Here is a 15,437-nt window from a genome sequence, read left to right as displayed (position 1 = left end):
GTCGAATCTCAAAAAATGCATTAACTAAAATTTTATTTTCAATGAACTCAAAATTTTAAGGCAACCAGGTTACTTTTTTTCTAAATAATTTTTTACAGTGTAGTAAAGTAACACACTACTTTTACATTTACAACAAAATAAGCAACACAAGTTTTCCCATTTATTGACTGACTCCTCTCCTGTCCCTTTGTTGAGAGAAATCAGGAGTAAGTGCAGAGGCGTTGTGTGAGCTGTAAACATGATGCTTATTGTAGTTCTAGACTAAATGTGTGCATGCATTTACAAAAACAGATACGGCATTCCTCAAAATGAATAAAAACAGTCCAATAAAAACTCAGGATATTATGCAAACCTGCAATAGTTAAATGTGCTAAAATAGTATTTAATCTCACTTTATTAACCAACATCTTTGCTGACCTTTGATGATCTGAGTGAACCATACACTGTAAAAAAAATTGTTTTGTTTTTTGTTGGTTTAACTTAAAAAAGTAAGTAACCTGGTTGCTTTAACATTTTGAGTTTATTGAGTTGATACAATGAAGGAAATTTGTTAAATAAATAGAAACTCAAAATATTATTGTATCTAAACCACATACATTTTTTTTTTATAAATCATGAAAAAAGCACAATTTGGCATGTTTCACTGCATCATCAGAAATAAAACACACACAATTACACAATATGCTTACAAAATCTTTTAATAATATTTTAATAAAGGTTGTCGAATCTCAAAAAAATGTTCTTTGTATTAACTCAAAATTTATTTTCAATGAACTCAAAATTTTAAGGCATCCAGGTAACTTTTTTCCTAAAAAAATTTTTTTACAGTGTAGGAATAAGCAAAATGACTTCAGTTAACACTTTCCCTAGCGTTTTGCCAAACAAAAAAACATTAAATCCTAGCTTTATGCAGTTTTTTTTTCTCAACACTTGTGGGTAATGTGGGTAAGTTTCATAAAAAAAGCAACCTTTTGAGCAAAAAGCTGAGAAAATCACATTCAAGAGACTACATCTGGATTAGATTCAGAACAATAATCAAAACACAGATGGAGCAAATCGCGTCCATCAACACCCCTAAAGCTTACACAGTCCGATATCTCGTCCTGGGTCGACATTTCATTCAGTAACATTAGGCAGTTTTGATTTATATCCTGCTTAATATAGTGGTGCAGGTATGACATCGCTTTGAAGGTGAAAAAACACAATTCATGCAATTAGTTCATTTTTTAGGGAGTAACTCAATATTGTAAAGTATTACTTTTTAAAGGAACTTTCCCCTACACTGTAAACAAGTTAGTTACATTATTGCAGTTGTATTCTGATGTCCAGTCACTGGTCTTTAATAATGAGATTGATGTCTCTTTAGTTTAATTCGTTTTTGGCAGGTAAAAAAAGATACAGTGTCCACTTAATAGAAAGTAAGAAAATAGAATATTTTCCAGACAATATTGTGAGGTCCCTTAAAAGAGAACATATTTATTGGCCTGTGACATCAAAAAGTTTGAATACCTACACTAGACAGATGTCAACAGTCTGGGCAGAACAGCCTACATCTTGCATTGATCCAGCTATCACAGTATCAAGGGAGAGAAGATAACGGGAAGACGACAGTTATATGTATTAGGATGTGGAGCTCACATCTGTGAGTTTTAAGACTCTCAGCTTTTCACACAGTTTTCACACAATTATAACTGAAACCGTCGGTGAAGGCCGCTTGTCTTAACTCTCTCTAACAATCCTCACATAGGCAACCTACTAATAGAGCGGCTATTTCTGGGCACTGGCTTTGATGATCCACCCCACCCTGACTGTGCCTTGTCACCATGGCTATGTGTGATCAGGGATTCAAACCCATGGAAAATATTCCTGTCTGCCTGGCAGGTGTCACAGGGTGCTTGGCTCAAAGCCTGGAAGCAACAGCTGCTTCTACTTTGATCCATTAGTTACTACTCTGGAAGTTCAGCTCTCCTGCGCACATGGGGAAGAGATCTTGCGCATTTTTCACGATTCCTTTTCAGACGACACTGCCACATTTTTAATGAGCCATTGTGACTAGGATTGAAACTAGATCTGTGAAACGGAACATTAGGTCAGTGTTTTATACTCTTTAAAAGTTTGGACAAAAGACTTTTTCAAATAAATCATCTCCGTTTTTCATTCTCTGTGATTTTTAGGACCAATAAGAAACATCTTGAAGTCTTTGGTCATTTGATTTAGTTGTAAAACTCAATATCAATTATTAGCAGTCTACTGTCATAATAGAGGCTTCTCACACATTTGACTCTAGTGAATATTTCTCTTGGTGGATTCCGTTTGTGAAGTTATTCATTGCAAAGTTCAGCTCCAACCCTAATTAAACACACCTGAACCCGCCACTCAAGGTCAGTTTTTGAAATCTCCCCCTTTACCCTCACTCACTATTCTTTTCTTTAGTACACTTCAAGGAGTGAATAAAAACAAGTGTGTGGATTCGGACACTGAGCACTGAGCGCGCCAGAAAGGTGGCCGCTTTTGGTAGTTTTTACACTTTGCAAACTGGCAGCTCCAGAAGGAAGATAAAAAGATTTATCTTGAGCTCTATCATGGAAACCACTATGTATAAACCATAATTCATTTAATAATCATTTAAATAGGATTTTATACCTGTATTATAATACATTGATTATACCCACCACATTGGACCAACGGTTTGGAAAATGGATGGATAGATGATTCTGCGATCCTCACAGTGTAGTTTGCGTGTACAAACCTGATTCCAAAAAAGTTGGGACACTGTACAAATTGTGAATAAAAACAGATTGCAATGATGTGGAAGTTTCAAATGTCAATATTTTATTCAGAATACAACAAAGATGACATATGAAATGCTTAAGCTGAGAAAATGTATTATTTTAAGGGAAAAATAAGTTGGTTTTAAATTTCATGGCATCAACACATCTCAAAAAAGTTGGGACAAGGCCATGTTTATCACTATGTGGCATCCCCTCTTCTTTTTATAACAGTCTGCAAATGTCTGGGGACTGAGGAGACAAATTGCTCAAGTTTAGGAATTGGAATGTTGTCCAAATCTTGTCTAATCCAGGCTTCTAGTTGCTCAGCTGTCTTAGGTCTTCTTTGTTGCATCTTCCTCTTTATGATGCGCCAAATGTTTTCTATGGCTGAACATCTGGACTGCAGGCCATTTCAGTACCCGGATCCTTCTTCTGCGCAGCCATTATGTTGTAATTGATGCAGTATGTGGTCTGGCATTGTCATGTTGGAAAATGCAAGCTCTTTCCTGAATGAGACGACGTCTGGATGGGATCATATGTTGTTCTAGAACTTGAATAGAACTTTCAGTATTGATGGTGCCTTTCCAGATGTTAAAGCTGCCCATGCCACACGCACTCATGCAACCCCATACCATCAGAGATGCAGGCTTCTGAACTGAGCGCTGATAACAACTTGGGTTGTTCTTGTCTTCTTTAGTCAGGATGACATAGCATCCCATTTTTCCAAACTTTGATTTGTCTGACCACAGAGTTTTCCACTTTGACACAGTCCATTTTAACTGAGCCTTGGCCCAGAGAAAATGCCTTCATGCACATCTAGATCATGTTTAGATATGGCTTCTTTTTTAAACTATAGATTTAGCCGGTAACAGTGAATTGCACGATGGATTGTGTTCATGAGCCCATGTTGTGATTTCCATTACAGTAGTATTCCTGTATGTGATGCGGTGCCGTCTAAGGACCCGGTGATCACAGGCATCCAGTATGGTTTTCGGGGACCCTTAGGCACAGAGATTGTTCCAGATTCTCTGAATCTATGGATGATATTATGCACCGCAGATGATGATAACTTCACACTCTTTGCAAATTTTTCACTGACAAACTTCTTTCTGATATTGCTCCACTATTTTTCGCCGTAGCATTGGGGGAATTGGTGATCCTCTGCCCATCTTGATTTCTGAGAGACAATGCCACTCCGAGAGGCTCTTTTTATACCCAATCATGATGCCAATTGACCTAATAAGCTGCAAGTTGGACCTCAAGCTGTTCCTTATATGTACATTTAACTTTTCCGGCCTCTTATTGCTACCTGTCTCAACTTTTTTGGAATGTGTAGCTCTCGTGAGATCCAAAATGACCATGACAATATTTGGCATGACATTTCAAAATGTCTCACTTTCAACATTTAATATGTTATCTATATTCTATTGTGAATAAAATATAAGTTTCATGAGATTTGTAAATTATTGCATTGATTTTTTTTATTCACAATTTGTACAGTGTCCCAACTTTTTTTGGAATCAGGTTTGTACATCAGCCTTAAACTTGTTATTGCAGTGCATTATGGGCTTGAATGAGTATCTGATAATGTCCACTATGGTTTTCGTACACCACTACAAATGGCTGTTCCCTCAAATATTGTCCTATTTAAGGGTCGAGGGAGTCTTCACTAGAAGCTTCCAGGTTTGAGTTTTGCAACAGTTTGGAGACCAAGGAATATCTTTTACGAAAAGTAGACCCCACCTCTGCCTTAAAGTCTTAACTACAAAAAAAGCTACTGTAACATTTTTTTTTAAAAATGACCTTTTTTGATATGCCCCAATAGTGACCAGTATATGGGGAAAGTTGTCACAGTGGAACCTGCAATTAAATAAACTATTAAAGGCTTTGTATATATAAAATATTGTAATTTAAAAGGATTTTAAATCAGTATAATCTTATAGTTACTGAGACATAGGCATTGTGACATCCGTGACACCATCCAACTATAGACAACTCTAAAAGAGCCAACAAAGCATGAATTTATTGTGCATATTTTGGTACTGAAATGTAAATGCTCCGTAGAAATGTATGGGTAATTGAATACATATACTTGCAAGAAAAACAATCTGTTGTTGTCATTGATACCTTGCGGAAGAATATATCATGTTAAGTCTGATTGTCAAGAAAGAACAACAACAACAACAACAACAAAACAATATGTGGTATTTCTGAGATCCCAGAACAGTAAAATACAAATTAAAGTGCATACATTACCTAACAATCTACAGACGGGATACAATGTACAGGAAGTGAAACCCCCTGTATGAAAATCTCATTATATGCTGAGAAACATGCATTAAGTTTATAATTTGAGAGGACAAATACATATATAAAAGTATTCCTGCTTAATAAACACTTTAAGGCACAGTGCAGTAAACCATCCGGTCATAGAGGCAGTAATAGTGAAACATATATTCTGCTGTTCAGAGGCAGTTTAGAAGAGCATAGCCTAATCTGAAACCATAATCTTGCCTTAAAAATTGCTAGAATAATATTGGATGGTTGACAAATGCCAGTCCAGTCATTCTCTGGTCACAAAATTTGCTACCAATGTGACCGTAGAGGGGATATAATTATTATACTTCCCTTATGGCTTGAGTTTGATTAATTCCAGCTCACTCCAAATAAATATTTCTATTCTATTCTATTCTATTCTATTCTATTCTATTCTATTCTATTCTATTCTATTCTATTCTATTCTATTCTATTCATAAAAAATTCCAGTTAACAAGTACATATCATACCTGATATTTAAAAAGCTATAAACATTGGAATGGTTATTCAGAGATAAGCACAGACATCTGCTGTCAAATGTTGAACAAAACGACAATTTGGCATAAGCTTAAGGCAAATCAACAAGGCCGCTTGGACTTAAAAACAGGTCAAGGCTTCAAAATGATGTTCGAGATTGTTCGACCAAACTCGTCTCCATAAAGGCAATCAGTCGTCAATGTTTTCTTCTTCTAGAGGAACAGATACTTCATTTAACCACACATATTTGTGCCACTGGATGATGAAATGTAACAAAAACACAGACATAGTGAGTGTTCAGATGTGCACAGCTGCATTCACATATGCATGCATCCAAAACAACAACAAGAACAAAAGTTTAGGTTATAATTTAGATTTGTGCATGCGTCAACTGCACGCCTGGCTTTTGGCCTGCAAAGTTACTCTGATTTGTGACCAGACTCAAATGTTCTCACGAATGTTCTTTTTCAAAATATACATGGTCGTGGATGGAGAAAGATGTCAAACTGCACTTACGGTAATAATTTAAATAGCTACATCGAGTACAAGAGAGTAAATAGGAAAGCGAAAGGGAGACAACTTGGTCCACAACAGCACACAGCTCCGTTTCGGCAGGATGTGCTGATAAATTCTGAAGTGAAGTGCACTTGTTTTTTTCTGTGCTTTTAGGCTGGTTTTCAGTTCCCCCCCGTGGAAATAAAACAAGCGAGGTTCGGTGAGTTCGGACAGCCTCGCATCAAGTGGAACTCTGAGTGCACAAGGTTTGTTTGTTGAATCTGTGTTATCAGAGTCAGGTCTTGCAGATTCGGATCTTCTGTAAGAAATTCGGTATGCTGAGGAGTTCATGATTGCCGTGGTCTTCTCGGAGGGACCCTCAGCTGCTACGCATGGCTGTGCACTGAGATGCTGGAGAGATCGTTCCTGATGATTTCATTTACTGTGAAAGCAATTGGAAATCATGTTACTTTTAGGCTGCAGCCAAAACAAACAATTGTATCACCACAGGAAAATGCTGTTCATTCTTAAAATGGTTTTCATGCCCTGATTGCAGATGCATGTCACAGACGTCTATAGTGGACGATTTATATGGATGATGTATTGTTTGTCTGTAACATGGCACTCGAATGTTCCCCGTCAAAAATACAGGTGTTTTCACCAGCATACACTATCATTCAGAAGTTTGGTGTCGGTAAGACTTTTTAATGTTTTTCAAAGAAGTTTTTCACACTAAGGCCCAATCCCATTTCTACCCCTTAGCCCTTCCCTTTCCCCTACCCCTTGTTTTGCGCGTTCATGTGAAGGGGGTAGGGGGTCTTGATTTCTTTTAGCTGAAGTGGTAGGGGTAACGGGAAGGACTAGATAGCCCTTCAAACGAAGATTTTTCGGGACCACACTTCGAACGAAGGAGTATGATGAATTTCCCTGCATACACCGACCACCTACCTAGAACGCGTGTAGTGATGTTGCCACTCTGGATTGATCACTTATGTGTTGCCTGGATGCCAGACAACCATTTGAGTTATGCGAACTAATAATTCATAAATTAATAATTCAGTTAAGAAAATATCTGGTCATCCTTTATAACACAGACAATATTTATATCACGTATCGTCTGTAAATGATTGTCTCTAAGGCAACAATTGACTTGTTTGTATTACATTGTAAAGTGCTCTGTTATCGCAGCACCGCACATGAGAAAACGAAACCATATCCGTATTGGCCGGCTCAGATCGGCACGGAATGGAACGGTTAAAAAAATAAGGAGAACAGTTTGGCCCGATGGAACAGCGGGTTCACCAGTCTTGGATGTTCTGTATCATTCTGTATCATCTTAGGAAACTCGACAGATCATACGTTTTTGAACTGAAACCGAACGCCGTTTTCTTAAGTCCAAATACAGCGCAAAACAACGTTGGGAGTGAGTAGCCTCATTTTTTATACGTTCTCGCTCCTGATTTCTGTTAAATATAGCCTACACACCTCATTGCTTTTCATACTGGTTAAATGTTACAGAACACTAATAAAAGAAACAGGGTATGATGACTTATGATGATGTGTAATGGTGCAGTAGTGGTGTCCCATTTCTTAGGGGAATATTTTTCACCCCTACGCCTTGCGTAGTTTCAAGGGGCAAGGGGAAGGGGTAGGTGAAGGGGTATAAATAGAATTGGGATTGAGCCTAATGCTGCCTTTATTATACAAATATAGTAACAGTAATATTATGAAATATTATTATGATTTAAAATAATATATTTTATTTAACTAGAAAATAATAATTGTTAACAATGATTTATTGTTGTGATGACAAGACATAGTTTTAAGCAAGTTTCATCCTTCAGTGTCACATGATGCTTCAGAAATCATTCTGTCATGATGATTTGATGCTCGTGAAATATTTCTTAATATCATTTATGTTGAAAACAATTGGGCTGCTATTTTAGCAAAAACCATGATACATTTTCTTATCAATAGAAAGTAAAAAACCAAACAAACAGTAATATCTTTTGTAACATTACTAAAGTTTTTCCTGCCACTTTTGATAAATTGAACGTGTCAAAGTACACTGTAAAAAATATTTAAAAAATAAGTTACCTGGTTGCCTTAAAATTTTGAGTTCATTGAAACCAAAAATGTGAGTTAATACAATGACATTTTTTTGAGATTCGACAACCTTTACTCAAATATTATTAAAAGATTTTGTAAGCATATTGGGTAATTGTGTGTGATTTATTTTTGATGATGCAGTGAAACATGCCAAATAGAATTAATTTTTTTTGTGGTTCAGATACAATAATATTTTGAGTTTCTATTTATTAAACAAATATCCTTCATTGTATCAACTCAAAATTTTAATTTCAATAAACTCAAAATGAAGGCAACCAGGTTACTTACTTTTTTAAGTTAAACTTACTTTTTTTTTTTTTTTTTTTTTTTTACAGTGTATTAATTTCTTTTCTTTAAAAAAAAAAAAAAAAAAAAAACCAACGGACTGACCCCAAACTTTTGAACAGGGGTTTATATACACTATACATACAAATTACATACACTGATATGACTAAAATAAATTCAAAGTATGTTGAGCCAGCATCAAAATCCAATCAGCAAATCATTTTGCTTCTATGATGCGACTCATTTTCTATTGAAAAAAATTATGAGAAAAAAACGTACAGCAGGACCTGGTTTTATCCATGGGGAACTGATAAAGATAACCAAGACAGACACACTTCCTTTGAAATAATTTACACTAAGCAGAAACATGTAATAAAGAAGTAATATCTATTTTGAATGACACTTCCAATTGAAGTGTAAGAATGATAATTTTACATACATCAATACATACATTTATCAAATCTATTATTCTAATTTCTACATACACTACAGCATCCACATCTGGCTTCCCTGAGACTGCGAGGGAGAAAGCTCAGAAGATCTCATGCCCTCTTCCGGAGGACCCTGCAACTCCAGCCGTCTGCTATCTTCCTGCCCTCTATCTGTCATTGAATTTTCCCACACACTAGGACCCTGGCTCCTTCTGTCAGCTGTGTTCTTTGGCCCGAGCATGGGAAGTGACTTAGCACGGCTTCAGGCTACAAAAACAGCCTGGCACTCACTCGCTGTGTGATAGCAGGGGAAACCGGATGAGGCTGCCTCTTAGAGTTAGCATGTTAGCATATTAGCGGTAGACATATTATCTTACTTGTAGGCCCATGGGGAGCATTGTATGACCAACACACAGCACTTTACCCTTCTCTGAATATCAGTATTTCAGTTTTCAAGCCTTCAACGGTTTATTGCAAAACATTTGAGCCTTTTAGCTCTGAGAAAAGCGATTCGCTTTCACGTTTCTTTGCTAACGGCTCTCAAACCTCTGAGGGCCGTAGATAGGCAACTCTATCGGTTGCTCTATCTGTTTCAAAACAGCACATTCCTGTTCCCTTACGATCAAGCACAGACTGCTTTAGTTGGCCTTTGAATTCTTTAGCACGGACGTAAGCACCTGCAGGAAGCATTTGATAACTATTAGACAAGCTGTGTGTGTTTTTCTCATTTGTGGTGAGGAATATCATCCTCAAAGAAAAGTTCTGAATCTTTCTAACAACACAAAAAGGTTTAAAGTCAGTTATACATTCTAAACCTTTGCTGTAATTTATAGTTATATAATTTATATTAGTGGTAAGCAATAAATTATAACATAGTTTGGGATTAAAAGGTATTGTGTCAAATACAAAACCCAACAAACAATTCTTAGTTTCTTTTGTTTCCAGACTAACTTGTGAATTTTGATTAGTGTTTCTCATGTGATTTAAACCTCCATTGCTGTTCTAAAACAGCATTATTTATTTTCATTATTATCAAACTGTATTCAATATACTTACATAGGAAATACACTACCATTCAAAGTTTTGTGGTGTAAAAGATTTGTATTTTTTTATTTGAAGTCTCTAATCTGTTTTGATGCTCAACAACGCTGCATTTATATAAAAATACACTAAAAACAGTACTATTTTGAAGTATTATTACAATTTAAAATAACAGTTTTCTATTTTAATATATATATATTTAAAATAATTCAACAGTGTCACATGAACCTTAAGACATCATTCTGATATCTTATTGATCACTTAATTCACATCCTTATATAACCTTTACAAATCATGCAAGCCTTAAAATCCCAATAATCTAAAGGCAGAGAGAGAGAGAGAGAGAGAGAGAGAGAGAGAGAGAGAGAGAGAGAGAGAGATTGAGAAGACATGTGGCTGAAGGCGGTGGATTTCCTCCCCTCAAGTGTCGCTCCCGGCCAAGACTAGGAAGCCTGCTGAGGAATTCCCTGCAAATGAACCATGGCCTTCATGCTCCCACTGCAAAACTGCCTAAGGACTGAGAGGAGTCCGGAATGCTGACGTTCCCTCTAAACAATGAAGCCGAATCTGTCTTTCATCTCCTCATGAGGGGCGCCGCACCCAGCCTACCTGACCCCGGCCTGACACGGCCTCTTCCCAGGCTCCTGGTTTCTCTTTTTCACCAAACAGACACCAGATCACACTCCAAAGACTAAAAGAACTACGCCTCGGAAGCACAGTCAGCTGACCAAACACAAAAAAATCTACACTTAAATTTAACCCTGATATTCAAAATATCAGAACTCTAACCAGTCATATAATTAAATCAAAGCCTAATAAAGCTAGAGGAAAATTTTCACATCCTTATAAATATTAAAATCCCTTAAGATTTCATATTCCCTTTGGCATAAGCCCATATGATATGCTACTACTAGTAGCGTTCTGATTGAGTAGCACTAGTATGTGAACAGGAAATGAATCGATAAGATGGTTGAATTATGGGGGAGAAAACTCACACATAGACGTGCCACACAAACACCACTGCATACTGAAACAATTAGGGACCTTTGACAGTTGGAAGTAAATTACGCCAATACATCTTCGTGAAAAATTTGGCAAGCACTGACAACTGCCATGGGAGTTTGGACATTAAAACGCAGGTCTCTTGAATCACTAGGATCCCAACTGTCAAAACAGAGGAGGTTGGGAAGAAATATCTGCACGACTGCACACATGCAGTAAAGTTTTATGGTGAGCAGGAGGCTAGCGAAACCATCTTTTAGATTCCAAAGACTACTGAATGAGTTGAAGGGACAGACAAGGGTAAAAATGGGGAAAATGTCCAAACCAGAGAACTACAAGCAAATAGTTGGGTTTGGTTAATAACATGTATATATATAAAGTTCAAAAGTTTGGAAACATACTAGTTTCAATGTTTTTGAAAGAAAACTCTTCTGCTCATCAAGCCTAAAATAACTTTTTTCTATTTTAATATATTTTAAAATGCAATTTATTTCTGTGATGCAAAGCTGAATTTAAAGCATCATTACTCCAGCCTTTAGTCACATCATCCTTCAGAAACACCATCCTATCCTTCATTCTAATATGCCGATTTGCTGCTGAACATTTATTATTATTTTCAATGTTGACAACAGTTGTAAACAATTTTTTTCAGGATTATTTAATAAATAGAACGTCAAAAAGCATCTGAAATATAAAGCTTTGGCAACATTATAATTGAAGAACACAGAGTTCTACCAACAACAGCACTTTGGGCGGTAAATAATGCCGCAAGTACATTGACGAGCGCAAACCTTAAATCATGTTGCATGATTCATTTAAATACTCTCCTCCTATTAATTTATAAATAAATAACTGTACCTTTTCAACTTTCAGTAGAGAGTTTCATGGAATAGGTTTCCATGGCCGAACAGCATTTGAGTGACGAATCACACTTTTCTGTCTGGCAATCCAATGGATGAGTCTGGTTTTAGTGGTTGCCAGGAGAACAGTATTTGCCTGACTGCACTGTCAAGTGTAAAATTTGGTGGAGGGGTGGGGGTTATGTTGTGGTTTTTCAGGGCTTGGGCTTGGTCACTTAGTCCCAGTGAAATACATATTGGACAATTTCATGCTCACAACCTTGTGGGAAAGACATGGATGAGCAAGTTTGATGTGGAGGAACTTCAACCTGATAGAACACCATTGGGATGAATAAGAAAGGAGACTGCAGGTCAGGCCTTCTCATCCAATATCAGTGCCTGACCTTACAAATGCGCTTAGAAGAATAGTAAAAAAATGCCATAAACACACTCCTAAACCTTGCGGAAAGCCTTCCCACAAGAGTTGATGCTGTTATAGCTGCAAAGAGTGGGCAAACTCCATATTAAACCCTACAGATTAAGAATGAGATGTCATTAAAGTTCATGTGCATGTAAAGTCTGGGACACACCAACCCAACATCAAAGAACTAACAGAGATGAAAGCCAATGGTGTTGTCGCCTCTCGTCATTCGCATCTGGGCCAAAAAGCTGTACTTGAACACAGAGAGAACTACAGCCGACTGTCAGCAAGCATGCATGTTCTGTGCCTGTGTGTGAACGAGACAACTGTCTATTTCTGCAGATATAGTCTTCTATATTCATCATTCAAAAAGGAAACTATAACGCTCCAGCCTGCAGATACACAAACTGTAAACAAATCAGCGTGTGCGTTTGAATATCAATCCTGCTGATTACGTTCTTTATTTCACTCTGCTCATGTTATTATAAAAAAAATTGCCCAAGAACACGCAAGATGACGTAAAATTAGAACAGCCTTCTATCTGTACCATTTTGACTTCTTTGCTCGCTATTATGCTATTATTCTCATCCACTGACTCAATCGCTAACCTAAACAGCCAATCAGAGTTCTCTCTCTCACGACAGCCAGACGCGATTCTATATGTTGATTCAGCCCAAAAAAAACAAAAACAAACGGTGTCCGACTAGAGTCAACGGTGCAGAACACAGCGAAAAAACGTAATACGCACACTTAAATATGAAAAAACTTAAATATGCACACCGAAAAAACTTAAATGGGCCAACGCTAAAAAATGCTTGGTGTGTCCCAGGCTTACAGGCAGGCGTCTCAAAACTATTGCCAATATAGTGTGTCACATTATTACCTTTTTACTGTATTTTTACTGCATAAACCCTGCATTAGCCCTGACCCCAAACTTTTGAACGGTATATATTTAAGTAAATCAATGGAATGTCTGTAAGATAATAGGTTATTCTCTGGTAATATTACTGGTAGTACAACTATGTGAGTTCTAACTAGCCATGACCAATTGTGTCTTGGTCTAAAAACCTTTTCTGTGATGACGAAGCATCTACTAATACTTTCGGCATTCGCCACGTGTTCGAATTGCACCAGATTCAGTACAAGCAGAATAACTTAAGTTTACAGCTCCCGTGAGGTTTCACCTTACATTGACCTGATCATCCAAATCCATTTGAACTGTGCACCTCCTTGGCGTGAATAACAGGACACACAGATTTCTTGTGAACTTATGCTTGGAAGAGCATGCCACAGAAGAGAGTACAAAAGAGAAACATGAACATATCCAAAGCAATCAAGATATTTATGTTGAGTAGAGAGACTCAAGGGACACTGTTATTTTGAGCCAAGATGACAACTTACATTTGAAGAGGTTTCATCTTGTTCGGAGTGCTCATGGTAAATAAAGACGGCCTCAGTAGGTGTTGACACATGCACTAACATTTTGAAAAGACCAAGGAAACTTTGATTGTTTTCAAGTCTCTGTTGGTCAACAATTTTGGTTTGGGGTTTTGGCTAAGGATAGCAGCTAGTGACTCATGTACTGCGATGCTGCTTTTGTACACTGTTGGCTTGAAAAGAAAACTGTTGGCAGTTGCCATAGGATACATCTCAATTTGATGCCACATTTCGAATGAGGAGTCTAATGAAAGGACTTCAACAAGTGATAAGTGACTGGATACACTATAATAAAGCTGCAATATGAGACGCTACTTAGGGCTTCATACCAAACTAACAAGTGTTTTTGATTTCAGCCTGGTGCTGTTTGAGTTGGCAAAGAATAGCCGAGACTTACCCTTCATAACCCGATAAGCTTAGCATGACTCAAGAGGTATTTCAGCACGTGATAAATGATTCAGAGTGAACATTATGCATGAACAGAGTTTATAGAGTGCAACAGAGACGGTGTTCATGAATCGTTGCATTAGCCAGCCAGGGTTTTTATTAGCCCTCTGCATGGACAAAGAATTTTGGGCGTTAGACGCCATTTCCAGTTCAATAACAGCAGAGGATTTTTTAAACAATAGCTCAAACAGTAGGAGCTAGCAATGCCAAGACCGTGGGTTTGATTCACAGGGAATGCATGAAGCAGTTTTATTATCGTTAAAAAGTAAATTACAACAAAAATGTCTTCGCTGAAATAAAGCTGAAATGAAATAAAACATAAATATTAGATGAAAAGCAAAATGAAAATATGCACTAAAGTTACCAGCTGGAAATATATTGAAAACTAAAATAAAAATAAAAATATAAATATAGTTACAATTGTAATTAATAATAAAAATGAGAATATAAAAATAAAAACTAATTCAAAATATGAATTAAAAAAACTATAATAATACCAGAACAATACTAAAATAGTCTTGGCAGCATACAGTGGCTAAAGCAGTGCAATTTACTTTGGTTAAAAGTGTCTGCCAAGTGCATAAATGTTAATGTAGAAATATATAAAACAAACCAATTCAGATCAGACCCGCTGAGGAAAGTGGCAATAGCCACTCAGTGTCCATTCCACATTTCATTCCAATTAGATGCTCTGACATTGAAATAAAAAGTTTAGAATTCTTCCTGATTACAGCCAATGACTATTTTAGCCACCAATTAGCATCCTTTTATGTATCGTTCTGACTAAATTAAGAAATGAAGGCCTTTCATTTCTTCATAAACAAATAAATATTCTTTAGAATTTTTTTTGTACTATATATTTTGCCAAATGTACCTCTTGAACGCTGATATAAAGGTCTTGTATCTTTGGGATTGCTGTTGTGACTCTGACTAGGAAGTGAATATGTGGATGTGAGGTAATCCAAGAACCTGTTTCCTGCTGGACCAGGAAAAGCAGCAGCTGGATCCGTGTGATAGAGCCCAGAGACCTGGCCCGCTCTCTACCTTCAGGAAACAATGGGGGAACAAGGAACTACCAAACAATTATCCCACCAGCACTGTTAGCCTCATTAAGGGGTCCGCAAGCGGCAAAACTCCCAGTAGTCCTAATTGTTTTAATCAGCAGAAGACAAGAAAAACAGACCTCAGGTCAGGATCACAATCACACTGGGATTTTTCATCTACGCAATGACCGGCCTCATAATTGACTCACAAGGGTATATCTTCCTCAAAAACTATGTTAGCATGACCGAGTACCAGACCACAAGATATATTAGGGCTTTGCTACAATATTAGCAAAATTACGATACCATTAGTCATCAACTTC

General features: G+C 37.0%; 1 protein-coding gene across 1 annotated transcript in view; it reads right to left on the bottom strand.

Moving 5' to 3' along the window:
- Nucleotides 1-4,769: 4,769 nt before the first annotated feature.
- The window catches only part of nfatc1 (nuclear factor of activated T cells 1), a 62,436-nt gene continuing 51,768 nt past the window's right edge, over nt 4,770-15,437 (bottom strand). Inside the window, exon 10 of the mRNA XM_067426150.1 lies at nt 4,770-6,501. Within this exon, the coding sequence (XP_067282251.1) occupies nt 6,446-6,501 (56 nt within the window). The 3' untranslated portion in view covers nt 4,770-6,445. The remainder of the gene's footprint in view (nt 6,502-15,437) is intronic.

Source organism: Pseudorasbora parva, chromosome 19 (assembly GCF_024679245.1).
Source record: "Pseudorasbora parva isolate DD20220531a chromosome 19, ASM2467924v1, whole genome shotgun sequence".
In the NCBI taxonomy this organism is placed as follows: Eukaryota; Metazoa; Chordata; class Actinopteri; order Cypriniformes; family Gobionidae; genus Pseudorasbora; species Pseudorasbora parva.
Note: the sequence above shows the minus strand (reverse complement) of the source record. Positions and strands in the feature narration are given on the sequence as shown.